Here is a 22487-nt window from a genome sequence, read left to right as displayed (position 1 = left end):
AAGACAGCTGAAACCCTGGTGTGTCTACTGTGTAACTGTGGCGGGTGCCAATGACATCGAGATGCGTAGTTCTTTTCACCCCAGCCTGCTCTGCTCTCAGGGAGTGTTGTGGTGACCCCGGGAAGGGATCTGGGGAGGAACATGGGAGGCCGGGACACCTCTGTCCAGTTGCCCACTGATGACCCCTGCACCTTCTCCCAGCAGCTCTAGAATTGAACCGGTTGGAGGGGACCATGCCGCCTCATTCCCAGGATACCATCTACCTGACTGCCTGTCCTAAGAACCGTTCCCAGTATTCCTGGACCATTAGCTACTGTCTCCTGTCCCACAGAGGTACCCGGGTACTCAGTAGAGATTCGGGTCGGGAAGGGGAGAAGGGAAGAGATAAACTGTGAGATATGGAGTTGGAGGCATGGCGGGTGAGGATCTGATGTGCACACTGTGTCTGTCCGTGTGATATCTATACACGTATCCCTGAGCTGTGCTGACACAAGAGCTAGGAAATGTGCTGTCTTCTGTGGAGATCACAGGCAAATAAATCTCAGTCAAACTTCAGCTCTCCCCTCCATGAGATGGAGTTGCTATCATCCCCTGTGCCGGCTGGAAGTTCCCGGAACAGGCACCAGAAGAAGATGTACTCAGTGGGATGGGATTCCTACTCTCCCACGCTTACTGGCAGTGTGGTACTTCCTAAATATGCCTTAGTTTCCCCACTAATAAAAGCAAGATGATCATAGGCCACAAAAGAGAATGAAGTAATAACATCACTATATTGACATTGAAAGCACAGTGCTAAGTGAAAGAAGCCAGTTAGAAAACACCAAGCACTGAATAATTCCATGTTTGAAGCATCCAGAATAGATAAAATACACCGACGGAGAATAGAGTAGTGATCGTTGGAGGTGGGGGAGGGGTAGGTGGGGAAGTGTTGACTAGTTGGTATTGAGTTTTTCAAGAGGGACAATAGAAACTTTCTAAAACTTGGTGGTGGTAGCTGTGTGCCTGTGAATCTATAAAACCTACTGAATTGTATATCTTTTTATTTGTTTGTTTGTTTGTTTTTCGAGACAGGGTTTCTCTGTAGCTTTGGAACCTGTCCTGGAACTAGCTCTTGTAGACCAGGCTGGCCTCGAACTCACGGAGGATTAAAGGCATGCACCACCACTGCCCGGCTTGAATTGTATATCTGAAAGAGTAGTTTTGCAATCTATGAATCAGGCTTTATTGAGTGAGTTTGGAAATAAATAGTGGTACACGTTCAATGGCAGGATGTGTGTTAAGGTAATGCAGTGCCCAGCACATAGAACGTCTAGACAAGGGCTGGCTGCCATTGGAAATGTGCTCAAGACTGCTTCTAGCCAGGGGAGCTAAACCCTCTGCTCTCCCCATGCTCGTGCCCCCAGACAGTGTGGCTGGCGAGACGCAGAAGCTGTGCCATGTCTCCCTGGTAGCTGTGTACCCTTTACTCTCCATCCTGGACATCTGCTCCATGGGCAGTGCTGAGGGCATCACCCGGAAGCACCTGTGGCATCTCTTCTCCCTGGACACACTCAATAGTTACTTGTCACGTGACCCAACCCTCACAGAACTCACCTACAAGGTGCCTACCCGGCACAGGTAAGCTAGGCTCGAGGTCGGGTAGGAAAGATTGGACCATCTACCAACAACACTCGAACACCAGGCCTTTCCCAGGAAGCTGAGTGTGGGGGGAGGGGTGGAAGAGGGATCGAGGGGGCAAACTCTTACCTAGTCCGAGGGGCCTGGAAGGGCAAGGATTGGCTTGAGGACTAAGGAGCTACCTCACTGACCCTGAATTCCAGACTTCTCACTTTGTACCTGGGGGTGGACCCCCAAAGTTAGAGCCCTGGCTTATCTCCATCTCCTTGCACTGAGCCATTTCTCCGCCGCACACAGCTTGAACCCTACGCCCCCTGTCTTCACTCCTCTGAAGCTGGACTTCAATTTCGGAGCAGCGCCACTAGATGCCCCACCGTCAGTGGTACTCCTGGTACTGAAGAACAGCGGACTGGTGTCCCTGGACTGGTATGGCTGGGAAGGGGGCTGTTACAAGGGTCCGAGACCAGAGCTCTAGGGACCAGGAGCAGGAAATAGCCCCCGACTTTCTGGGGCTTCCTGGGAAACTTGGGGTGGCTCCCCCACTGACAGGGTAAGGGTGTTGGAGGAGACTGCCACTACCCACTGTACCCGGGGGTATGGCACTGGCTGCAACCAGGTTCTTGGCAGTGTGAAATTCCTGGAAACTGGATGCAGCTGTATCAGTAACTTGAGTGACGGCTGCAGGCTAGACACTGTGTTTTTCCAGCCTTCACTCCTGGATCTTTACAGTGACCCTGTGAGAAAGAGGTCTCCAGATTAGTTCAAAAGACAGGGACTGAGGGGCAGTGGGCTAAGGCCTCAGTCAAAGACACCTGCTACTAGAGGCAGACCCAGGTTCAAATCCAGATGTGCCAACCCCAAGGTGCCTGCCCATACCAGTTAGTCAGCAAGAAGACTTCAAGTTCCTTCTCATAAATCGGGACTGTCTGGGCACCTGGCTGCCTGCCAGATCCCTCTGCTGCCAGAGAGGAGCCTGCCACTAGAGGGCGTGGCTGAGCAGAGTGGAAACTGGCCACGAAACAGAGTCACCTGGCCGGTCACAGGAAGCCAGGCTTAACGACCTGAGCCTGCCAAGCTTGCCCATTCCCCTGTCCTTCTGCCTTCTCATCAGAGCCCAGAACTCATGCCCGGCTTGTTCACCTGCCCGGCAGGGATATGCTTAGATTTCTTAGTAAATGCCTGTTTTCAGGGTTTCGGTTCTGGTTGAGTAATAAGAAGTGTAAAAGAAAGGTCTTTCTCTGGATCAGGCTAAGAGAGACAGGACCCAGCCTGAGGGTGCTGGGAAGGAGAGCGAGTGACCATGTGAACAGGGGCATCTGGTCGGAACCTGCCGGCCCGAGCAGAGGGTGAAGAAAGGGGCTGTGCTGACAGGCATATAATGCTTACCCCTAAACTCTGACTGCCCATGCCTTCATGGTGTTGAGATGGGGAGGCTGGCTCATAAGGTGGCAACTGATGGGAAAAGGCAGGATTGTGAGTAACTAGAAAGTTTAACAGGGGTACTGGCCTGGCTGGGGAAGCCCATAGCCTGGCTTGAACTTTAGATTGGTGCTGGCTGGCCTGCTAAGTAGGCCAAGAGCCAGTGTCTGTAGGACTCGGGATGTTGGCCTGTACCCTGGGATATTTTGGTGGACGTGGACACCCATGTACAGGAGCAACCCAGCTCACGCTCTGTGTGGAGAAGGTCTGGGGTTGGCAAGCAGGGCAGGAAAGACTCGGGTAGAGAACTGACTGGACTGGATCCTCTCAGCAGGAGCTCCAAAGTACTGGAAGCCGGCCAGGCTTCTTCCAGAGCTCAGGTGGCCTGGCTGCTGCTCTCCTGTGCTTTCTGTGCTGTGGTTCATTTCAATGTCTTTTTTTTTTAAGATTTATTTATTATTTATACAGTGTTCAGTCTGCATGTTTGCCTGGCGGCCAGAAGAGGGCACCAGATCTCATCACAGATGGTTGTGAACCACGATGTGGTTGCTGGAAATCGAACTCCAGACCTCTGGAAGTGCTCTTAACTGCTGAGTCATCTCTCCAGACCCCTCAATTTCATTTCCTAGAAGATAATTTTTGCAAACTCCAGCATTTCTCTGCTGAGCTCATAAAGAATAGATGGAGGCTTTTATTCCTCCCAGGACCTGCGGTGCAAGGGGAGTGTGGAGTTGGTCTGGAGATGGTAGTAGGCAGGATGAAGGGAGACCCCGAGTCGGGGAGGAGGATCAGAGAGCCATGAAGCTGCCTTCTCCCATCAATCCTTTTCCTCCTGACGCTTCTGCTGTGCTTGACTTTGGGATATGGTTGCAAAGCACTTTGCATTCGAGTGGACAGCCTCAAAGATGCTAAGTAGGCTTCTTACCATCACTTGCTCACTAGTGTGTTTTTCATTTCATTGGCTAAATTTGTCCCAGGTGCTTACTAGGAATAGAAATATGGACCAGGCCAGTTCCTGCCCTCTCGGTGCCACAGGAACCAGGGGCAAGACAGCCTTCCGGGATGGGGTGGTGTGCTGGGAAGGAGGGAGGTGTGACACTCACAGGGTCATGACTCACATTTGGCAGGGTGGCAGTGAGATCAGAAAGACTTTCAGGAGGACTGAGTGTGTGGTAGCTCAGGAGGGTGGTGCTTGCCTAGTTTATACAGAGCCCTGGGTTCAACCCCTAGCATGCTGGGGAGGAAGAGGAAGTGGGGGTTGAAGAAACTGAGAAAAGGAGGAGGACCTTTAATGAAGCTGAGGTACAGGCAGGGGCAGGACATGAAGGGCCTGGAATCTTCCTTCAGAGAGTTTGAACTTGTTAAGGGACTGATGAGACGGGAGCTGCCGAGGGGAACAATGGCCTGGTTAATGTTCCATGGCCTCTCACTCTGATCTCCAGGGGATGACGGATTAGTAGGGTGTCGCTGTCCTCCAGATTGTGACAGGAAGCATGCATGCTAGAACAAGTCAGGGTGCAGGCGGTGGTGGTACATGCCTCTGTTCGCAGCACTCAGGAGGCAGATGCGGGTGGATCTCTGTGCGTTCGAGGCCAACCTGGTCTACAAAGCAAGTTCCAGGACAGCCAAGGCTACCCAGAAAAATCCTGTCTTGAAACAACACACACAGACACAAACACACACACACAAACAAACAAACAAGTCATGGGAGAGGCAGTGAATCATTTCATCAGGAGGCCAGCTGAGGGACTGTGTGAGGAGATGCAGGCACTTCCCAGAGGATCCTGAAATAGTCAGAGCTCCCGCTCCGCTGCTGGCAACATCTCCCATATAAATATAAAATGAGGGAAGCAGCAGACCAACCCATACAGCTGATGGGAGAAAAGTCAGAACCCTCCCCCTCACGCTCATGCCCGTGCTGGGGAGGCCCAGGCTTGGGGGTGCACTCCGCTCCCAGTGTTTGCACCCCACACAGACGACGGGTGCCTGGCAGAGTGGTTCTTTAAAGTTTTGTATAGTGAAGGCACATACTATACAGATTTCAGCCATCATTGAATCGGCCACATCCCCTCCAGAACGCGAGCTGTGAAGGAAGAATGGATGCGGTAGAGTCCAGATAGCTCTAGTACATTCTTTTTATCAGTTGTACAACATTCTACAGTATAAAGGGACTTAAATTGTTAGGTCACCCCTGTGTTGAAAGATTTTGTTCCCAATAAAAGGAACAAAAAATGCTTTTGCCTTTTTGCCACCATAAAGATAGTTTCATATATGGCTGTATGTGTGTGTTTGTGTGTGAGTGTGTGTGTGACTGCGGAGATGGCTCAGTGTGTGTGTGTGTGTGTGTGTGTGTGTGTGTGAGTGTGTGAGTGTGTGTGTGACTGCGGAGATGGCTCAGTGTGTGTGTGTGTGTGTGTGTGTGTGTGTGTGTGTGTGTGTGTGACTGCGGAGATGCCTCAGCGGGTCCAAAGATTGCCGCACAAGCACGAGGTCCTGAGCTTGGAATCTCGAATCCACGTAAGGCCAGCCACAGGAACACACGTCTGTGGCAGGATGGGAAGAGGGGGTGGAACTGTCATCCCAGGAGCTTGCGGGCAGCTAAGCTGACATCCACAGTGGTAAACAAAGCGTGTCTCAAACAGGATGGGAGGCAAGGACTGACACCCAGAGCCGCCCTCTGACCAAATGCTGTGTCACGTGTGCTTCCCACACACACACACGTGCACATTTATGACATACGTGCACTCAGTGTGAGTTAGTATATTTTCATGTCTGCAATTTAATCGTACATGTGGATCCCTGAAAGGACGGCTTCTGGATCAAAGGACACATAGGTGTTTGATCTTAGTAGATGCTGCCAGGTTATTTCCTAAAGCCAGCAGAATTTCCCTCTCGCTCCACCAATGTTTGAGGATGTCTGCTCTTTCTGAGCTTTACCAGCGCTGCACGCATCTGTTTTCCAAATGCTTTGTTTTCCAGTGAGAGGAACTGGACAGACCCCTTGTGAGTTTGGAGTGTAGGTCCCTGATTCCTGTGAAGCTTATCGGCTCTTCTGCCTTCTATTTCTGGGTGTCCTCTGTTCAAGCCCTGGCCCAGTTTACTCCTGGGGCCAATTCCCTTCCATTTCTCAGAGAGAGTTCTATCAAGTGGTGGCCTTGGGACCCTTCGTCACTAGCTTTTCCAGATGGTTGCATGACAATATCTACTTTGCTACAGTGTGAGGCCTTGGGATGGGTGGTTCTCCTCACATTGCTGTGTCCTTCAAGATCCCCAGCCCTCTGGGAACCTGTTCTCTAGCCTGTGTCCAAGCCTCAACACCCTCCTCCTCAGGGCCCCTGGGTGGTACTGCCAGCATTCTGAGGAGCTGCAAATGCCCTCTTCCTGAGATGTAGACAGGCTGCTTGTTCGTTTCCCAGCCGCCCAGACCCAAAACAATCACCCAGAAACTGTATTAATTAAAACACTGCTTGACCAATCACTTAGGTGTATTGCTAGGTAGCTCTTGTGTCTTAAATTAATCCACTTCTACTATCTTATATTTTACCACGAGGCTCGTGGTTTACTGGTACCACGTCTTTCTCCTCCGGCAGCTACATGGCATCTCTGTGACTCCACCAACTCTCTCCCTATATCTCTCTATATATTCTGCCCTGCTATAGGCCGAAGCAGCTACTTTATTAACCAATGGTAATAAAACATATTCATAGCTTGCAGAGGGGAATCCCACATCACTGAGACCTTATGGAAGAAGGGTCAGTGGCCCGCCCTAAGTGGCTCGCGTATACAAGTGACACCCTTGGCTCCTGGTTTCCAAAAGGAGAGCCCCAGTCTTCACTTTCCTTTACTTGTTTTGTGTCTGGTTCTGTCTCTAGTTCGCTTTTGTTTGTTCAAAGATGGTGTCTTAGTCACTGTTCCATTATTGTGATGAAACACCATTTCCAAAACAAGTATTATAAAATTAAGCATTTAATTGGGTGCTTGCTTACAGTTTTAGAGAGTTAGTTCATGCCCATCATGGCAGGGAGCCGACGGGCATGGTCCTGGAGAAGTAACTAAGAGCTCACATCATGTCCTGCAGGCAGCAGGTTTGTGAAACCTTCCAAGCCCGTCCCTCCAGTGTGGCCAGACCTCCTCCAGCATGGCCACACCTCCTCCAGCGTGGCCACACCTCCTCCAGCGTGGCCACACCTCCTCCAGCGTGGCCACACCTCCTCCAGCGTGGCCACACCTCCTCCAGCGTGGCCACACCTCCTCCAGCGTGGCCACACCTCCAGCAACAAGACCATACGTCTTAATCCTTCCCAAACAGTTCCCCTAACGGGATCAAGTATTCAAACATATGAGGGGCCATTCTTCATCAAACCACCACACAGGGTCTCATTCTTTAAACCCAGCTAGTCTGGAGTTCACCATGCAGCCTTAAATTGACCTTGACTTTCAGGAGTCCTTCTGCCCATTCACCCAAGTGCTAGTGCTACAAGTGTGGGCCATCGTGTTGACTATTTCTAGGTTTGGGGACATTTATGAAAGGAGAATCCACCTAGCTACACCTACTTACCAGAACCTGGGCCAACTTCTGAACTGGGGGTGTGAAATGCAGGGGGTATATATGGTGAAAGCCCCTCTGCCTGTCTCATGGCTTCACTCCTCTCCTTTGCCTTCTCCAGGGCCTTCCTCTTTCCAAGCGACCAGCAGCTGGATCTGGACCTGTGGGTGGAGCAAGCCGAGCTTAGCAGCACTGAGCTCCACCAAATGCGCGCAGAGGACAATTGCCTCTTCTCCATCAACCCCAAGGCTGGGACCCTGAGCCCCGGGCAGGAGCAGATGGTGGAGTTCAAATACAGGTGCTCCTGCACCCCGTGCCCTGTCCCGCCTTCCAGGGGACCCTAGACAACCCCGCCCCTGGGAAGCCATCTCCTGCAGGGGAGGTCTGTGTCATCCCTGCCTCCTCCCAGCTCAGAGGTGGTTGTCTGGTTCAAAGCTACACTTGTTTTCCCACCTAAACAGGTCTCTGGAACTCACTGTCTCCTTGTCTCCTCCTTCCAGCCACTTGTTCATTGGCACTGATCGCCTCTCTGTGCTCTTCAAGGTGTCCCATGGACGGGAGATCCTGGTGAGACCTCAGATGTAGTCCCGCTGGGGACCAGCTGTGGGAGCTCATTGCGCATCCAAGAGAGGAGCAGGGAGTGGTGCCCCTGGGGACCCAGGGCCTGCATCTCTGCTGGGTGTGCCAGTTCTTGCAGGGCAGCATGCCATCCATGGGCTCTTTGTTTCCAGCTACACTTCATAGGCGTGACAGTAAGGCTGGAGCAGAAGTACGTGCACTTCACCTCCACCAGTCACCAGTTCATCCCTGTCCCCATTGGGGACACCCTGCCCCCTCGCCAGGTCGGTGGCCTGTGTTAAACCTGTCTCCATGAGGTATAAGCATTGCTCTCTGCGCGTCTGTCAGTCCGTACAAGATGGCAGACACTGCCCCACGCGGGATGACTGGGGAGATCCAAGGCCAGAATCCTCTTGTATTTAAGCCCTTTGCCAGGCTCCATTCCCACACAAATTGCTCCCCTGTTAACAAAGGGGTCTTCTAACTTCTTTGATCATGGACCACGCTAGTATATTTTATACCATTTGTGTTTCACTCCAGCGTTCCACTCACATACACAATGTTACTGCAAATCTGCTCCTATCTACAAAGTACACAAATGACATCTGCGTTTCTTTCTGCCCTGTCCTAAGTGCTAGCTATGGCCCGTCAGTTCATTTAGACCTGTTTGCTAAGCGGTCTCAGCTACAGTTTGGAAATCACTGCTCTTAGAGGCCCCTCTTTCCAGAGAGGTGAGGGTCAGAATGTGAATTCAGAAGCTGCCAACTTTTTCTTTTGTGGGTAGGTGTTTGTACGTGTGTGTGTGTACATGTTTGTGTGTGTGTATGTGTACATGTTTGTATGTGTGTAACTGTGTGTGTAGGTCAGAGCTCTTTTTTAAAAGTCATTCTCTACCAGCCAAGCTAGCTCCAGGAAGAGAGTGATTGAGGAGAATATCTACGGTAACCTCTGGCCTGCACATGTATATGCAAACATGTGTACATGCACCCACGACGGTGTCTGGTGTAAGTGTCCCTTCTGTCGGGATTTGAGGAAATGCGCACCTAGCCCACGCACCCTCTAAGGCTTTCAATCTAGTCCACGCTTGCACTAGGCTCTTGTGTAAACTGAGGGCAAATGAAGTAAGTTGCTGTTTTACAAACAGAATTGCTGATATCCTAAAATGTTACAGACGGACTATTCACGTATCAGAGGGGAAAATGACTGGGGGCGGGCTCCGAGGTCTATCGTGAAGATAAGCCGCCCTCTCCAAATGCACAGTCCTAGGCTATCCGCTCTGCAGTCCTGAGCTGGCTGGCTACCTTCCCATTCCTGCCCTTGCAGATTTATGAGCTATATAACGGTGGCTCGGTACCTGTGACGTACGAGGTCCAGGTGAGCGTTCTGTCACAAGCTCAAGAAAAAAATTTTGACCATCCTATTTTCTGCTGCCTGAACCCCAGAGGGGAGATCCAGCCAGGCACCACGGCTCGGATCCTGTGGATCTTCTCACCCATCGAGGCCAAGACCTACACAGTGAGCCGTGGCCTGGGTAGTACTGGCAAGGGTTGGTGTTGGAGCTGTGACTTCCTCGCCGTACCTGATTTCACCGGTTCCTTCCCAGGTGGATGTACCCATACACATCCTCGGATGGAACTCAGCTGTCATCCGCTTCCAAGGAGTGGGATACGACCCCTACGTCATGGGTGACACGGCTCCTTTCCACAACATCTCCTCATGGGACAACAGCTCCATATACTCTAGACTGATGATTCCTGGGCAGGTGGGAGGAAGGAAGCTTGGAGGGTCTTAGAGTCCAAGGTGGCCAGCGTCAAGGGCTGGGAAGGCGGAGAGAGAAAAGGAGATAGGTTAAGGAGGGATAGAGGGTGAGGCTCCAGCTTCAGAGAGCACCAGCTGTGCAAGGGGCTTACCCTGGCAGCCGATGTCTGGTACCCTTGGTATACTAGACGTAGTATGTATGTGTGATGTGTAGTATGGTATGCGTGGGACACTCCACCTTCTTCAGCGCCCTTGGTCCCAGCCTTGTTTGTAAGCACAGGGCTAAGATCATTATGCAGAAATCTTCCTATTCTAGGTACTGTCTTCATATAAAACAGTCCCTCTCTGGGGCTCAGGTAGATTTTGCTCAAGATATTAGTGGTCACTAATACTACCGTTAGTCCACACGCTTCTTATTGTTGGGGGGCCTGGCACATTCATCTAGTCACCCATTTATTCAGCTACCCATATATGTACTTTTTCATCTACCCATCGAACCTCGTACCACTTACAAATCTATGCATCCTTCCCTCCAACCTTGTATCTATGGCCCCACCCATCTAATCGCTGCACCTCTGCCCACTTTTCCATTAAGAGCCCCATTAGACCCCGAATTCAGGATGAACACTGGAAACCCCGGGGAACACAGCAGGCTTCAGGGCGAGGCTTTTGGGGGTTATCCTAGCTCTGCCTGTGCGAGGAATTTGGGGAAGTTGCCTGTGCCCCTGAAGCTTCACAGCTCACCCAACTCCAGGAAACAACTGTGCCTACAGTAGAGGGCCACTGTGAGGCTCAGACGTGTGGGAAACTCCTAACACAATAATCGCCCGGCTGGGGATGCGCAGGAACTGGTAGTGTCTCTACGGTTTCTTCTGCATGCCCCCAGACTGACACTGTGCTGTATTCACCAGCAGAGCGTCTTCCTGTCCCAGTCTCACATCTCCCTGGGAAACATCCCTGTGCAGGCCAAGTGCAGCCGTCTGCTCTTCCTCAACAACATCTCCAAAAGCGAGACAATTGTCTTCACCTGGCAGCCAAGGTTCTTAGACTTCGGAGAGGTGAGAGTCCTTTGCTCCCACAATCAGAACTTGTGGCCAGGATCCTGACCCGTTCTGTAGAGCCCCATCTCACCTCTTCCTGTCCCGGCCCGCCCCACCCTCTCCTATCACGTTCCACCGTGCCCCATCCCATACCCTCCTCTCCCGCCCCCTCCCATCCTGTCTCATTCCATCGCATCTCATCCTGTCCCACTCTGTCTCATCCCACCCCAGCTTGTAAGAGCCTGCCTGGTCCTATCCTCTGCCATCCTTCCTCCCAAACCCACAGGACTGTCCCTAAATCAACAGGTAACTGTGAGCCCCATGGAAGGAGAGGTGGGTCCTGAAGAGGCCACCCCAATCCTGGTGACCCTGAAGGCCTCAGTCCACGCCAGCTTCTACAGCGTGGACCTGATATGCAAGGTAGGGACCAGCTGCAGAGAAACACATGGGGGCTGAGACACAGCTCCCAAATATGGGATAGAGGAGGGCTCCGAGTTCTCTAAACCCTCAGAAAAAGGCAGACGCCAGCGTACCAAGCTAAGCTCCAGCAGAGAGCAAACAGATCTCGACTTCTCTCGCCTTGTGCTGGGCTCAGGTCTACCGGCAGAAACTCATGCATCAGTACCACAAGGACTTACAGGACTGGAATGAGGAGAAGGCTCGGCAGGAGGTGGAGTTCACCATCACAGACATGAAAGCGAAGGTGAGGAGAGTGGAGTGGGCCTGGCCTTCCCCGATCCTGCCAGCCTTACCCGAAGAGATGGAGGTGATAGCCTGAGGTAGCCACCCTCCATGGGAAACTGGCCAGTCTGCCCACTAGACTTGCTAGACTGGGCACAGCAGCTCCACAGCTCTCCTCAGCCACCAAGGGTGAGGAAGGCTGGCTGGAAATCCCTGGCTTCACGCAGAAGGATTTCACAAGAGCCTGTTGTGTGCTGAGTGCTGAGAACACAAAGGAAATGACACAGAACTCACCTTCTGACGAAGGACACTGCAGGCTCTGGAAAGAGCCTTAGGTTTGATTCTTGGTTTTAACCTTTGCTAATTGGGTGACCCTGGTTAGACCACTTCACCTTTTAGTCCCTTGACTATAAAATGAAAATAACATGAATTAGGGGTTTTCTTCCATATATTCCACAGGTGAAAGCCAGGCAAGGCAAGATTGGCCCTGAGCTGTTCAGTGCGGTGTGACTGAGTGATGGGAATTCTTTGTAGCATTTGTTCCCCTTTTTTCTGTACAAAATATGAGGATTTGGTTATTCAATTTTTTTAAACAGGGAGTTCAGCTCTTCCTGTCACAGTCTCTTAAGTGCTGAGGTTACAGGCACAAGACACCACACTCAGTCAACAACAAATGTCTTAAACGATCTTGTAATGCTAGTGAACTATCCACTGTCTCCACAAGCTACTGCTACAAGCATGACCGTGCACAGTGTGCCTACAGTCGAGCACGTATCCAGCGTGTTTCCAAAACACAGGCTGCTCTATCTCTGCCGGGAGACCAATAGCAAACATAAAGCATCCTGCTTCCTCCTAATTCCACCCCCTGCCTCCACTCACATTTGTATTCCCAGTCTCCTCTGTGACCACCACACAGAACTCGCAGGAAGCTTCTGCTGCCCTGAAGCCTGGGCCCCTCTGAATTCGCATCATATAGGCAAGCGCGACTGCTTGTCTTCAGGATGTAGGCCATTTCCTTGTCTCTCTGAGTCTCAAAGACCCAGAGCACCAAGGACGAGCACCTTCAGGGCCGGCCTCTCTCCGTCTAATCAACCTCCTTGTCCATTCTTCATTTGACTAAGCAGATTTTCCTTGTGTGTTCCTAGGCGGCACTTACCTAGGGAAGGTTCGAGAAAAGGGGTATCATGGGGAGGTGGGCAAAACCGAGAGGGAAGCAAGGTCTGGTTATACAGAGGGAAGGAAGTGGGCATGGCTGGGGCTGTCAGATCCTGAACTGGGATCTCTCTTACAGAGGAGAGCACCTTGCACAGCCTGTGAACCTGTGAAGAAGTACAAGGTGAGCCAGAAGTCCCCCGCCTGGCCATTCTCGGGGGTAGCTGAAAAGGTCCTTGCTTGTCTCCAGAGATACCCTCCAGCCCTGAGTCAACCTACTAGAAGTGAGGGAGGAAAATACTAGTAGGCAAGAAACCACCCTAGGGTGCGAGGCCAGGAGGCTCCTCGGCAGCGTGAGTAGAGCTCCCTATCACCTCTGCCTCCTTCTTCCTAAAGACCCTGCCTCCCATCACAATCCAGTCATCTCTCAGCCGACCTGCCAGCTGGAACCTGAAGCTGGCAAAGGAGGAGACATCGTGGCCGTGTCCTCAACCACCGGCGCCAGGCTTGCTCTGTCTAGGCCTCACTGCGAGGGCCCATGCCCTTGACTACTACCTGGCCAACTTCTTCTCTGAGTTTCCCCACCACTTCCTGTACCGGTGAGCTCTTGGGGGAAGCGCGGGCCACCTTCCTGTAGTCTGAATCCTCTCCCCCATCTGTAGGACAGCAGAAGCCCACACTCAACCTTTAGGAAGGGCTGAAGCAAGAATTGGGGCAATGAGAATCATCATTACTGTTTCTCTCTCTCTTTCCCTCCCTCCCTCCCTCCCTCCCTCCCTCCCTCCCTCCCTCCTTCTCTCCCTCCCTCCCTCCCTCCCTCCCTCCTTCTCTCCCTCTCTCCCTCCTTCCCTCCCTTCCTCTCTTAGTTTTCTGAGACAGGGTTTCTCTGTGTAACATCCCTGGCTGTCCTGGAACTCACTTTGTAGACCAGGCTGGCCTTGATGCTTAGGTCCCTTTGAAGAGAGTAGTAAAGAGGCCCCTGAGGGATCCACCAAGGTGTCCCACCCTCCCCTGTTGCCCATTTGAAGCCTCTGGGTCACGCTCTAAGCTAAGGGTTGGGTGCAGCTCTTCGGGTACAGCAATACTATTTTGTTAAGACTGGGTGTGTCCCCACCATATTTGTGTCCTCATGACTGGGGCAGCCACCATCATGACTTGTGCCCCTCCCCCTATAGCCTAGTAGCTTTCCAAGTCCACTCAGAATATCCTGGTCTACCTCAGGGAGCTGCCAAAGAAGAAATTATGCAGAGAAGAATCAAAAGGTTTTGAGGAAGAACCCCCTGATAAGGAGGAGCCTGTCTGGAGGCAGAAGAAGCAGCTTCTGGTTGACTGTCTCATGGCCATCATCAGGTACCCCCTGATCTGAGCACTTTCATCCTCCTCCTTCCACCCCTCCGGCTGCTTTGGACAAAGCTTCAGAAGCTCCAGTACTCCACTCCTGAGGAAAAGAGAATTTCTGCTGGAGGACCCTTGGGACAGAACCACTCTGATAGAACTGGCTAGACAGATCTTCAGGGTTGAATCCTGATTGGTCGCTTCTCTGTGGCTGGTCTGATGTTATCTATAGGCAGTTCCCCATGGCCTCGGGCAGTCTGCCCTTTATGTGCGTCTCTCTGGCTCTGCCTGTACTACATCCTGTTCACCTCTAAGACTCTACAGGGCTCAGGGTTGCCATGTTCTAAGGGCGCTCCTTCCAGACCTGGCACTTGATAGTAAAATCAGCAGCCAGAACTGTCCCTTGGGAAGCAGGGAAGCCAACACTGTCCTAGCCGAAAGCCCTTCCACTATATTCCATATCTTCTAATTTTTTTCCTACTCAGAGGCCTGCTGGAAGACAAGACCTTCCAGGAGGCTGTGGACCAAAGTCTGGTGGAGCAAGTTCCTTACTTCTGCCAGGTCTGGAACGAGCAGTCAGCCAGGTTCCTGGCCCACAAGAGCAGCTTGTACTTAGTGCCAATCCTGTCCCTGCCCGCCAGCTGCTATGAGAACGGGAAAGGCAAAGAGCACGGGGAGGACAAATGCAGCTCAGGGAAGGATGCAGAAGAGGAAGAGGGTGAAGATGAGGAAGAGGAAGAGGAGGCAGAAGAAGAGGAAGAGGAGAGAGAGGAGGAAGAACTGAGCAAGGAGGAAATGGAAGAGGAGATAGACAAAGGGGTAAAGCTGACCTGGTCAGAGATCAAGCCCACTTCACAGCGCACTGGGTCCCAGCAGTCCTTGCAGTGGCAATGGCAGCAGGATCTGAAAACGATTGTAAAAGAGGAGCAAGAAAATGATGAGAAAGAAGCCATTGGAAGGTGAGTGGCTGGGACCAGACGAGATCTGGGAGTGCCTTACGCTGAGGCTGGCTTCAGCTGCGCGGGACTCTCTTCCTAACTTGGGTCTCAGCGACAACCTCTTGGTGTAGTGTAAAATTTGGGTGTGGGATTTTCAAGAGAGCAGAACCCAGATTTATGTAGTGTGTGGTACCGGATTGATAGCGTTTTCCAGCACAGTGCTCCCAGGAGTGGGGTGGAAGTCTTCAAAGTCTCTCAGTGGACAGGTAGGACCAGAGAAAAGGCTTGACTTTTTCTGATACCACGATCTTCTGGGGCTTTTGAGGAGCGGCTTATTCTGTCCCTTTGGTATTCCTTGACCACACACGGCCACTTCTGCATCCTCTTATGACTGCTGTCCTCCAAACCTGGCTCTGCGATGGCCCCACACCTAGCATCTGTAACATTGTAACAGGACGCCCCACAGTGTTAGGGCTGGGGGTAGGGCTTCCGATGGGAATCTGGGCAGAGCCCACTGCACGCTGCACTTGTGCACAGCTAAGCGGAGAAGAGACTTGCAGATCTGAAATCTTGCTAACCAGAGCAACACCCCCCTCCTCCTCCCAGGCTACCAGCCTTCCTCAACCTGCAGGAGGCGATACTAGAGAACATGATCCAGAACATTCTGGTGGAGGCAAGCCGTGGAGAGGTGGTGCTCACGTCAAGGCCCCGAATCATTGCCCTGCCACCAGTCAGCTTGCACAGGTCGGAGCCTGGGGTTATACTCATTGCTTGGAGGGGAGCAGGACAGGAGAGGCATTCAGATGCATGTTGGCAGCCCCACCCCCATTCCTACCCTTGGCTTTCTGTTTTGCAGGCCAGACATCCTGTTGCCCATGCAACAGGGAGAAGTTTGCTCTGAGATGCAGCAACCTACTACCGACTGTTTGCTGGGGTCAGCATCCAGCCCCTCTTACGTTCCTGCCTAAATTCCCCTTGTCCTGCTAGTAAAACATTTAGTGCCCCCCTTATGTGCTTGGATTTTATTTCCCTCTGCCTGGAAACAGAAGTTTATTAAGATGGGTGGAAGGTGAGAGCTGCCAGTGTGGACGGCAGAGACCCAGCGTACCTTGAGAAATCTGAGGATGAGTTTCCCGTGGACCGGCAAGAGGGCTAGATACTGGCAGAGGGGTGCTGGACTTAGTCTGGCCAGTGGAGGGCGCTTCAGGAGGGGCGCAGTTGGCTTTGCTACAGCGCATCCTGGAAGAACTTAGTGCTAGGCCTGGTGAGCTAAACAGGTGGCCATGGAGGCGGGAAGGTCAATCCTTCTACATCTGTTCCCCAGCACCTCCAGGGCCAGCCTGGTTCCCTGAACTCAGCTAAGAGGTTAAGAAATCGAGCCGTGTTGGCACACGCCTTTAATCTCAGCACTCGGGAGACAAGAGGCAGGCGGATCTCTGTGAGTTCGAGGCCAGCCTGGTCTATAGAGCCAGTCCCAGAACAGTCAGAGCTACATAAAGAAACCCTGTCTCTAAACACCAAACCAACACCAAAACAAACAAACAAAAAAAGGTTAAGGAGGATACTGAGGTTCGAAATAGTGGGCCAGAATTAGGGTTTGGACACTTTTGGAAGTCACGGTTCAAGGAACTAGAGACGCCACTCAGTGACGTCCATTACCAATCCTCAGACCCAGAGATGTTCTGTCTTCACTAGGACGTCCGCCTCTTTTTTTTTTTCCACCTAAGCCCTGCCGGGCAGCCTCTGTCCTCTGCTCCTCCCTGAGCTCAGAGCCAGGTGGGTGGAAAAGTGACATCTGGTGTTGTTCCAGAGGCACTCAGGTCCCCGGCACCCTCCCTTGCACGCCCCCCCCCTCCGCGCGCCCGGCGGTGCCGCTGCCACGGCCAAGGCCTCTCTGCAGAAGCTTGGTTTCTGAGCCTGGGCGGGGGGAGGGGGACGCTCCGCCTCCATGAGTCAATATTTGCCCCGAGCAAACGGGCGCCCGGACAGGTGTGTGTGTGTGTGTGTGTGTGTGTGTGTGTGTGTGTGTGTGTGTGTGTGTGTAGGGGCGGGGACTGACCTGGCAGTATAAGAGTGCTCTGAACCCTGGCTAGGGCACAAGCTCCGGGGCGTGGGCTGGGGACGAAGCCAAGCTTGGCTGGTTTGGGCGGAGGGGCAGAAAAGCTGTGGAAGGTGGCCCGGGAGGGAGGGGCGAGCCAGGTGTGCACCTGTGGCGTCCGCCGCTGCAGCCGACGTGTCAGCCACAGCGGTGCGCAGGTGAGAGCGGGCGGCTAGCGGAGCGGTGGCGCTGCGCTCGAGGAAGATCACCGACGAGACGTCGCCGAGGACCGCCGCCAGGCCCCGGGTCCTCCGCTCCGGCCCCGCGACGAGCCCCTCGCACAAACCGAACCTGAGCGTTTTGTTCGTTCGGCTCGCGTGAGGCAGGAGCGGCTTCTCAGCATCAGCCCCGGGGCAGGCCAGATCGCCACGCAATCACCTGCCAGCCGCCGCCACCGCCACCGCCACCGCCACCATATGGGTCGCAGAGACTGCGCACCGTGCCCGGGGGACATCCGGCTCCCGTCAGGCTCCGCCTGCCCTGCCCGCAGACTCTGAGCTGCCAGGGACAGCTCCCTGCCGGGTAATGCGGGCTGAGCAGGCTCCAGCGGGGGTGACCGGAATGGGCTGAAGTCCAGAACAGAACCCCTTCTGAAGGTGGAAACTGGGATTCTAACCCTGATGTAGCAAAGTGAATTCTGTGGCCTTGGGCAAGTGTTTTCCCAGCCTCTTGGTTCTCTCATTTGAAAAAAAAATGAGGCAGAGTTGTTTCTCATAAGATTGAGGGCCTCAGCCAACCTCTCTATCCTAGTTTCTGGGCTCCTACTGAGTCCCTTTAACCTGGCCCTCTAAGAGCCGGTGCCCCAGCTGTGCGGCTGTAGAAAACCCGGGTGTGGTGAGCCGAGGCTTCTGTGCAGACTCCAATCTACCCCTCCAGCTCTCTTCCATGCTGCCTCGGCTACCCCGAAATTTCACTTCTGCCACCTCCCCGTCTGCCTGTCAGTCCAATCATATCTGAGATCAGCAGACACCAAGGAGAACAAACACAGGATCTTCAGACACAGGACAGAGCTCACCACCTTTCTCAAACCCCATAATCCTGTCTTCTCTGCTGCAGCCCAGGCAGACAGGCTAGACTGAGTTTAGGGAGCGCTCAGCTCAGCCAGAGTTCCGCCAAGGGTCATTAGCCACCACCCAGATCTGGGATGGGCCACCCCCTTTTCAGTTACTTAAAATGCCTGCAATGGCCTGCAAGAAGGGGATTGTCTTACACTCTGGCAGAGGAGCCCAAACCTGTACACAAGGCCTGGAGGAGAGGCTAGGCCAGAGAGGGGTGATTTCAGGCGCCTCCATTCCTGCTTCTGAGGATGGGTAACAAAGCCCAGCAGCAGACTGAAGGTAGAAAGAGGCTCCTTGTACAGCAGCAAAGCCCCCCCCCCCCCGGGCTGGTTTGCTATTAGGGTCAAGAAGCAGTGGTGGAGAGTGGTACCCGCACAGATGCCAGGGAGAGGGAAAACAGGGTTATAATTCAGAACTTCCTAGAAGCGCCGTCTTATCCCATCCACTACCCCTTTCCCTAGCCCTGAGATGCCCCCCACAGGATCTGCGGAGTTTGCTCCTAAAAAATGGTTTTAAAGTGACTCTGATGAGGATCCCAAGGCCAGGCTGTGTCCTGGCCTCTTTGACCAGGGTCTTCCCTCCTTGCCCTCAGTGGTACTGAGTGATTTACCCTCAGCAGTCTGGACCACCTTTCCTGTGTCTTTGATAGCATACACCCTCCCCCCCCCCGCCCCAATTATAGTATGGAGCTAGCTAGCACTCCTTGGGGGTTCTAGGTCTTGAGTCTGCACACAGAGGTCTGTCCTTGGAATGGCCCCCACGTATAAAAACAGCCCTTGGAAGTAGGGTGACAAAGAGAAACCACGCAGTGGGCTGAGGATCTAGCTTGGTGATGGGCATTAATTACTGCCTCTGCTAAAGCTTCCTTCCCACATCCCCACCCCCTGCCCATTTCCAAGATTCACTTTTCCAGGCCATCGTGGGGCATCTGGCCTCTCCTCTGGGTCCCTCCCTGTCAGATCGAGGTGGAGTCTGACAGGCCTGCAGGTGCTGGGATAGAAGGGGGGTACCCAGCAGCTGGTGTGCGGGCTGCCCCTCCCCCTTCCTGCTCCAAGCCAAGCCAGAGCCTGCTTCCTGTCTTCCCTGTCAGCACTCCGGGCTGGGGGGAGGGAATAGGTAGGGGGGAAGAGGAAAGGGACAGATCAGTTGAAGCGTTGCCCTTGGGGAGGGGGGTGATGGGGAGACTGGGAAACAGCAGAGGGGAAAAGGCCAAGGGGACCACGGAGAAAGAAGAGGCCCGAGAACAGGGCAAAGACAAAGAGAGAGTAGCTCAGAGCCAAGTCAGGTCAGAAGCAGAGTGGAGCGCTCAGGTAGAGAAGGGAGCGCTTGAGAACTTTCAGACGGTGGCGGAGGCTAGAGCTAGCTAGCGGGGAAACCAGGGGCAGAAGCCGAGAGAAACCAGACACATGCAGGCGTGCACACACGCACACACACGCACACACACACACACACACACACACGAGGTGTGCGTGTGAAAGAACAAAAGATAGAAACCAGAGAGGAGTGGGATAAGAGGTCCAATGGATGAACAGAAATAGAAAACCAGAGGTGTGGTGGAGGGAGAAGGGAGAGGGCGGCCTGTGGAAGTGACCCCAAGGGAGGACACAGAGGTGGACCTCAAATGGCAACAGCCGGGACTGGTAGGGTGAACACCGCCTCATTAAAAAGCCAGAAGATGGATAGGTACGAGGCTTGTGCATGCAGTCCCTGAACAGTGCCGGGCATGACTCCATCTTTCCCTGACAGGTCACTGCGGAGCAACTGCCCAGCCCCCACCCACTCCGGTGCATCTGGCGCAGCCTTGGAAGTTCTGGGTTCCGCGGCCTCTCAGGGTCCGTGTGAGAAGGGGGCTCACATCCAGGTGCTAATCCCTCTCCAGCCAGGTTAGCACCGGAGCCTTGGTGACCTTCTCGGAGATTAATCCCCATGGAGACGAGACTCGCCCCCTCACTCTGGCTAGGCCAGGTGGGGCAAGGCTGGGGCAGGATGGGGAGAGCAGGGCCTTCCTCAGACATGGCAGGATCAAGGCTGGAGGACCCCTCCAGCAGCTAGCTTAATTTACAGGCAAAGCAAGGGGTGGGGCTGGGGGAGGCCAAGGAAACCAGAGGAAGCAGAGGTCAGGTCTTCAGCTCCACTCCCCACCCTTGTTCCCTTGCCAGCACAGGGGAACTTGGAACACCTCCCTGACCTGTCAAACTTGAGTGAGCAGAGTGGCTCCTGGGATATGGAAAGTGAAAGGCCTCTTGTGGAGTGTTCTGCTGGCTTCCCTAGAACCAGGATCAGGTTGGGAAAGGTGCTCTCTGCCTTGACCCCTCCTGGTCCAACCCCACCCCATCCTAGAGGAAGCGGGGAGAACCCTGAGACTACACCATTTGTTGAGTGTGTGCTGCAGGGTGGCTCTGTGTTTTACATACATTTAAATCCCCACCGTAGTCAAGACAATGATTCCCATTTTACAGAGGAGAAAATGGACTTTGAAACAGAAGAGCTGGCCGGGTGGTGGTGGCGCACGCCTTTAATCCCAGCACTTGGGAGGCAGAGGCAGGCGGATCTCTCTGAGTTAGAGACCAGCTTGGTCTACAAGAGCTAGTTCCAGGACAGGTTCCAAAACCACAGAGAAACCCTGTCTCGACAAACCAAAAAAGAAAAGAAAAGAAACAGAAGAGCTGGGATTTGATCTCAGGCGGCAGCTTGGCTTCAGTGCCTTCATGGACACAGCTAAACAGTGAAGAAGATGCCTCTCTGCTCTGGGTTACTGCAGGGGGCATGCGTGCCCATCAAAGGATACAAGGGTGTGTTCCAATGTCAGCCCTCCCCCATGCTTGGCACATAATATTCTAATTGACAGAACAGCTGTCTCCCCACAGGACAGGGCAATCACACATCAGGTTGGTGGGATCGTTCCCCTGTACCTGTTACTGAGGATGACTGTACCAACACCCGACTGTGAACCTGTGTGCGTGTGTCCTTTCCCTGCCTCCTGCCTTCCTAGAAGAGTGTCATGGCCTTGTGTGGAAGTGGGTGAGCAGGGGTGAAACTGCCTCTCACCCCTCTGGTGGAGGTCAGCTCTCCAGTCCTACTGAGGACAGATAAGACAGGGTGGGATAGTGTGGGTGGGGCTCCCATCTGTCTGATGAACTGGGTTTGTCTCACACTGACTTATCTCTGTCTCCTGGGAGACAAGGCTTGTACAGCCCCAGGGAAGGAAGTCCTCTGCTTGTTCCAGACCAGAAGTGGGGTGGGAACCAGAGGAACCAGGCTGCCAAGGAAAGGCTGCCAATGGGACTCGGGTGCATGAGGGCACCACTCACAGAATTTGCATTTTTCAGTCCCCAAGGCCCTGGATAATTTCCCTGTGAAATTAGGGGAAGGGGTGGGATCAGGCCACCTTGAGGAGAAGACATTAGCCACCAGTACCTCTAAACTGTCCGGCAGTACTGAAAAATAGGGCTCTTCATGGATTCAGACTCTACACACAGGCAGTGTCTCTTCCCTAAGCGTTTTTTGGACCTTTACTGAGATGGGGGTGTGAATGAGAACTCAGAATTGGGTCTGGGCATTTATCTGCAGAGTCCACAAGTCCCCACATGGGATGGAGGATTTGGGTGGAGGGCAAGATCCTTGCGGAAACATTCGTGGATCTGAGGGTCAACGTGGAATGGGTATTTTCTTAAAAACATGAGTTGGGGCAGACAATAGAAGAGGCGATGTGGATAAGGTCTTAGGACTTCTGCAGTGTGTGTGTCGAAGGTCCCTGCGTGAGATGATTGCCTCAGTGGGCTCAGAGTGGAGACTGCCTCGTGAGATCTCCATGTGGTTTGGGGGTACAGATCTGAGGTTGCTGGGCTGTTTGTTTGTTTTGTTTTTTTTCCTGACTGGTCCCTGAATGTCAAATCTGTGGATGTGGAGGAGGTAAAAGGGATGGTACTGAGCTGGCAAACAAAGCCACCTGGGCATCCATCCTTCAGGAAGCTCTAAGCTCAACTGGTCTGGGAAAGCAAACAGGAACAGCTGTCGGGGGTAGAAGGGGGCATGACGGAGAAACCAGGGGCTGGAACTGGACCAGCCTGGTGGAAAAGGGAGGATAATGGAGGAGTCCACAGCATGGAGACAGTTTGGTTCTGCCGCACCAGGAAGTAGGGGCTGCCTGAGAACCTCGAGGCCTCCATCCTTTAGGGGGACCTTCCCGTTCTTATTCTCTTGGGGGACACGGGACCTCAGTTGCTGTAGGCGGTGCGAGCAGGTGTGGTGGTGACAGACGCACCATTTAGCTGACTGCAGATAGAA

The 22487-nt window shown here is 53.2% G+C and overlaps 1 protein-coding gene across 1 annotated transcript in view; it reads left to right on the top strand.

Moving 5' to 3' along the window:
• Cfap65 (cilia and flagella associated protein 65) overlaps positions 1-16053 on the top strand; it is a 33931-nt gene extending 17878 nt beyond the window's left edge. Inside the window, exons 17-33 of the mRNA XM_075951365.1 lie at positions 205-333; positions 1404-1617; positions 1915-2043; positions 7704-7880; positions 8083-8149; positions 8314-8424; positions 9464-9655; positions 9744-9902; positions 10813-10956; positions 11245-11358; positions 11534-11641; positions 12911-12955; positions 13168-13370; positions 13993-14121; positions 14592-15065; positions 15651-15788; positions 15901-16053. Of these exons, the coding sequence (XP_075807480.1) occupies positions 205-333; positions 1404-1617; positions 1915-2043; positions 7704-7880; positions 8083-8149; positions 8314-8424; positions 9464-9655; positions 9744-9902; positions 10813-10956; positions 11245-11358; positions 11534-11641; positions 12911-12955; positions 13168-13370; positions 13993-14121; positions 14592-15065; positions 15651-15788; positions 15901-16012 (2645 nt within the window). The 3' untranslated portion in view covers positions 16013-16053. The remainder of the gene's footprint in view (positions 1-204; positions 334-1403; positions 1618-1914; positions 2044-7703; positions 7881-8082; positions 8150-8313; positions 8425-9463; positions 9656-9743; positions 9903-10812; positions 10957-11244; positions 11359-11533; positions 11642-12910; positions 12956-13167; positions 13371-13992; positions 14122-14591; positions 15066-15650; positions 15789-15900) is intronic.
• The last annotated feature ends 6434 nt before the right edge of the window (positions 16054-22487 follow it).

The sequence above is a fragment of the Microtus pennsylvanicus genome, chromosome 17, assembly GCF_037038515.1.
Source record: "Microtus pennsylvanicus isolate mMicPen1 chromosome 17, mMicPen1.hap1, whole genome shotgun sequence".
NCBI lineage: Eukaryota > Metazoa > Chordata > Mammalia > Rodentia > Cricetidae > Microtus > Microtus pennsylvanicus.
The sequence above is the reverse complement of the archived record's forward strand: the minus strand, read 5'-3'. Positions and strand labels throughout refer to the sequence as shown.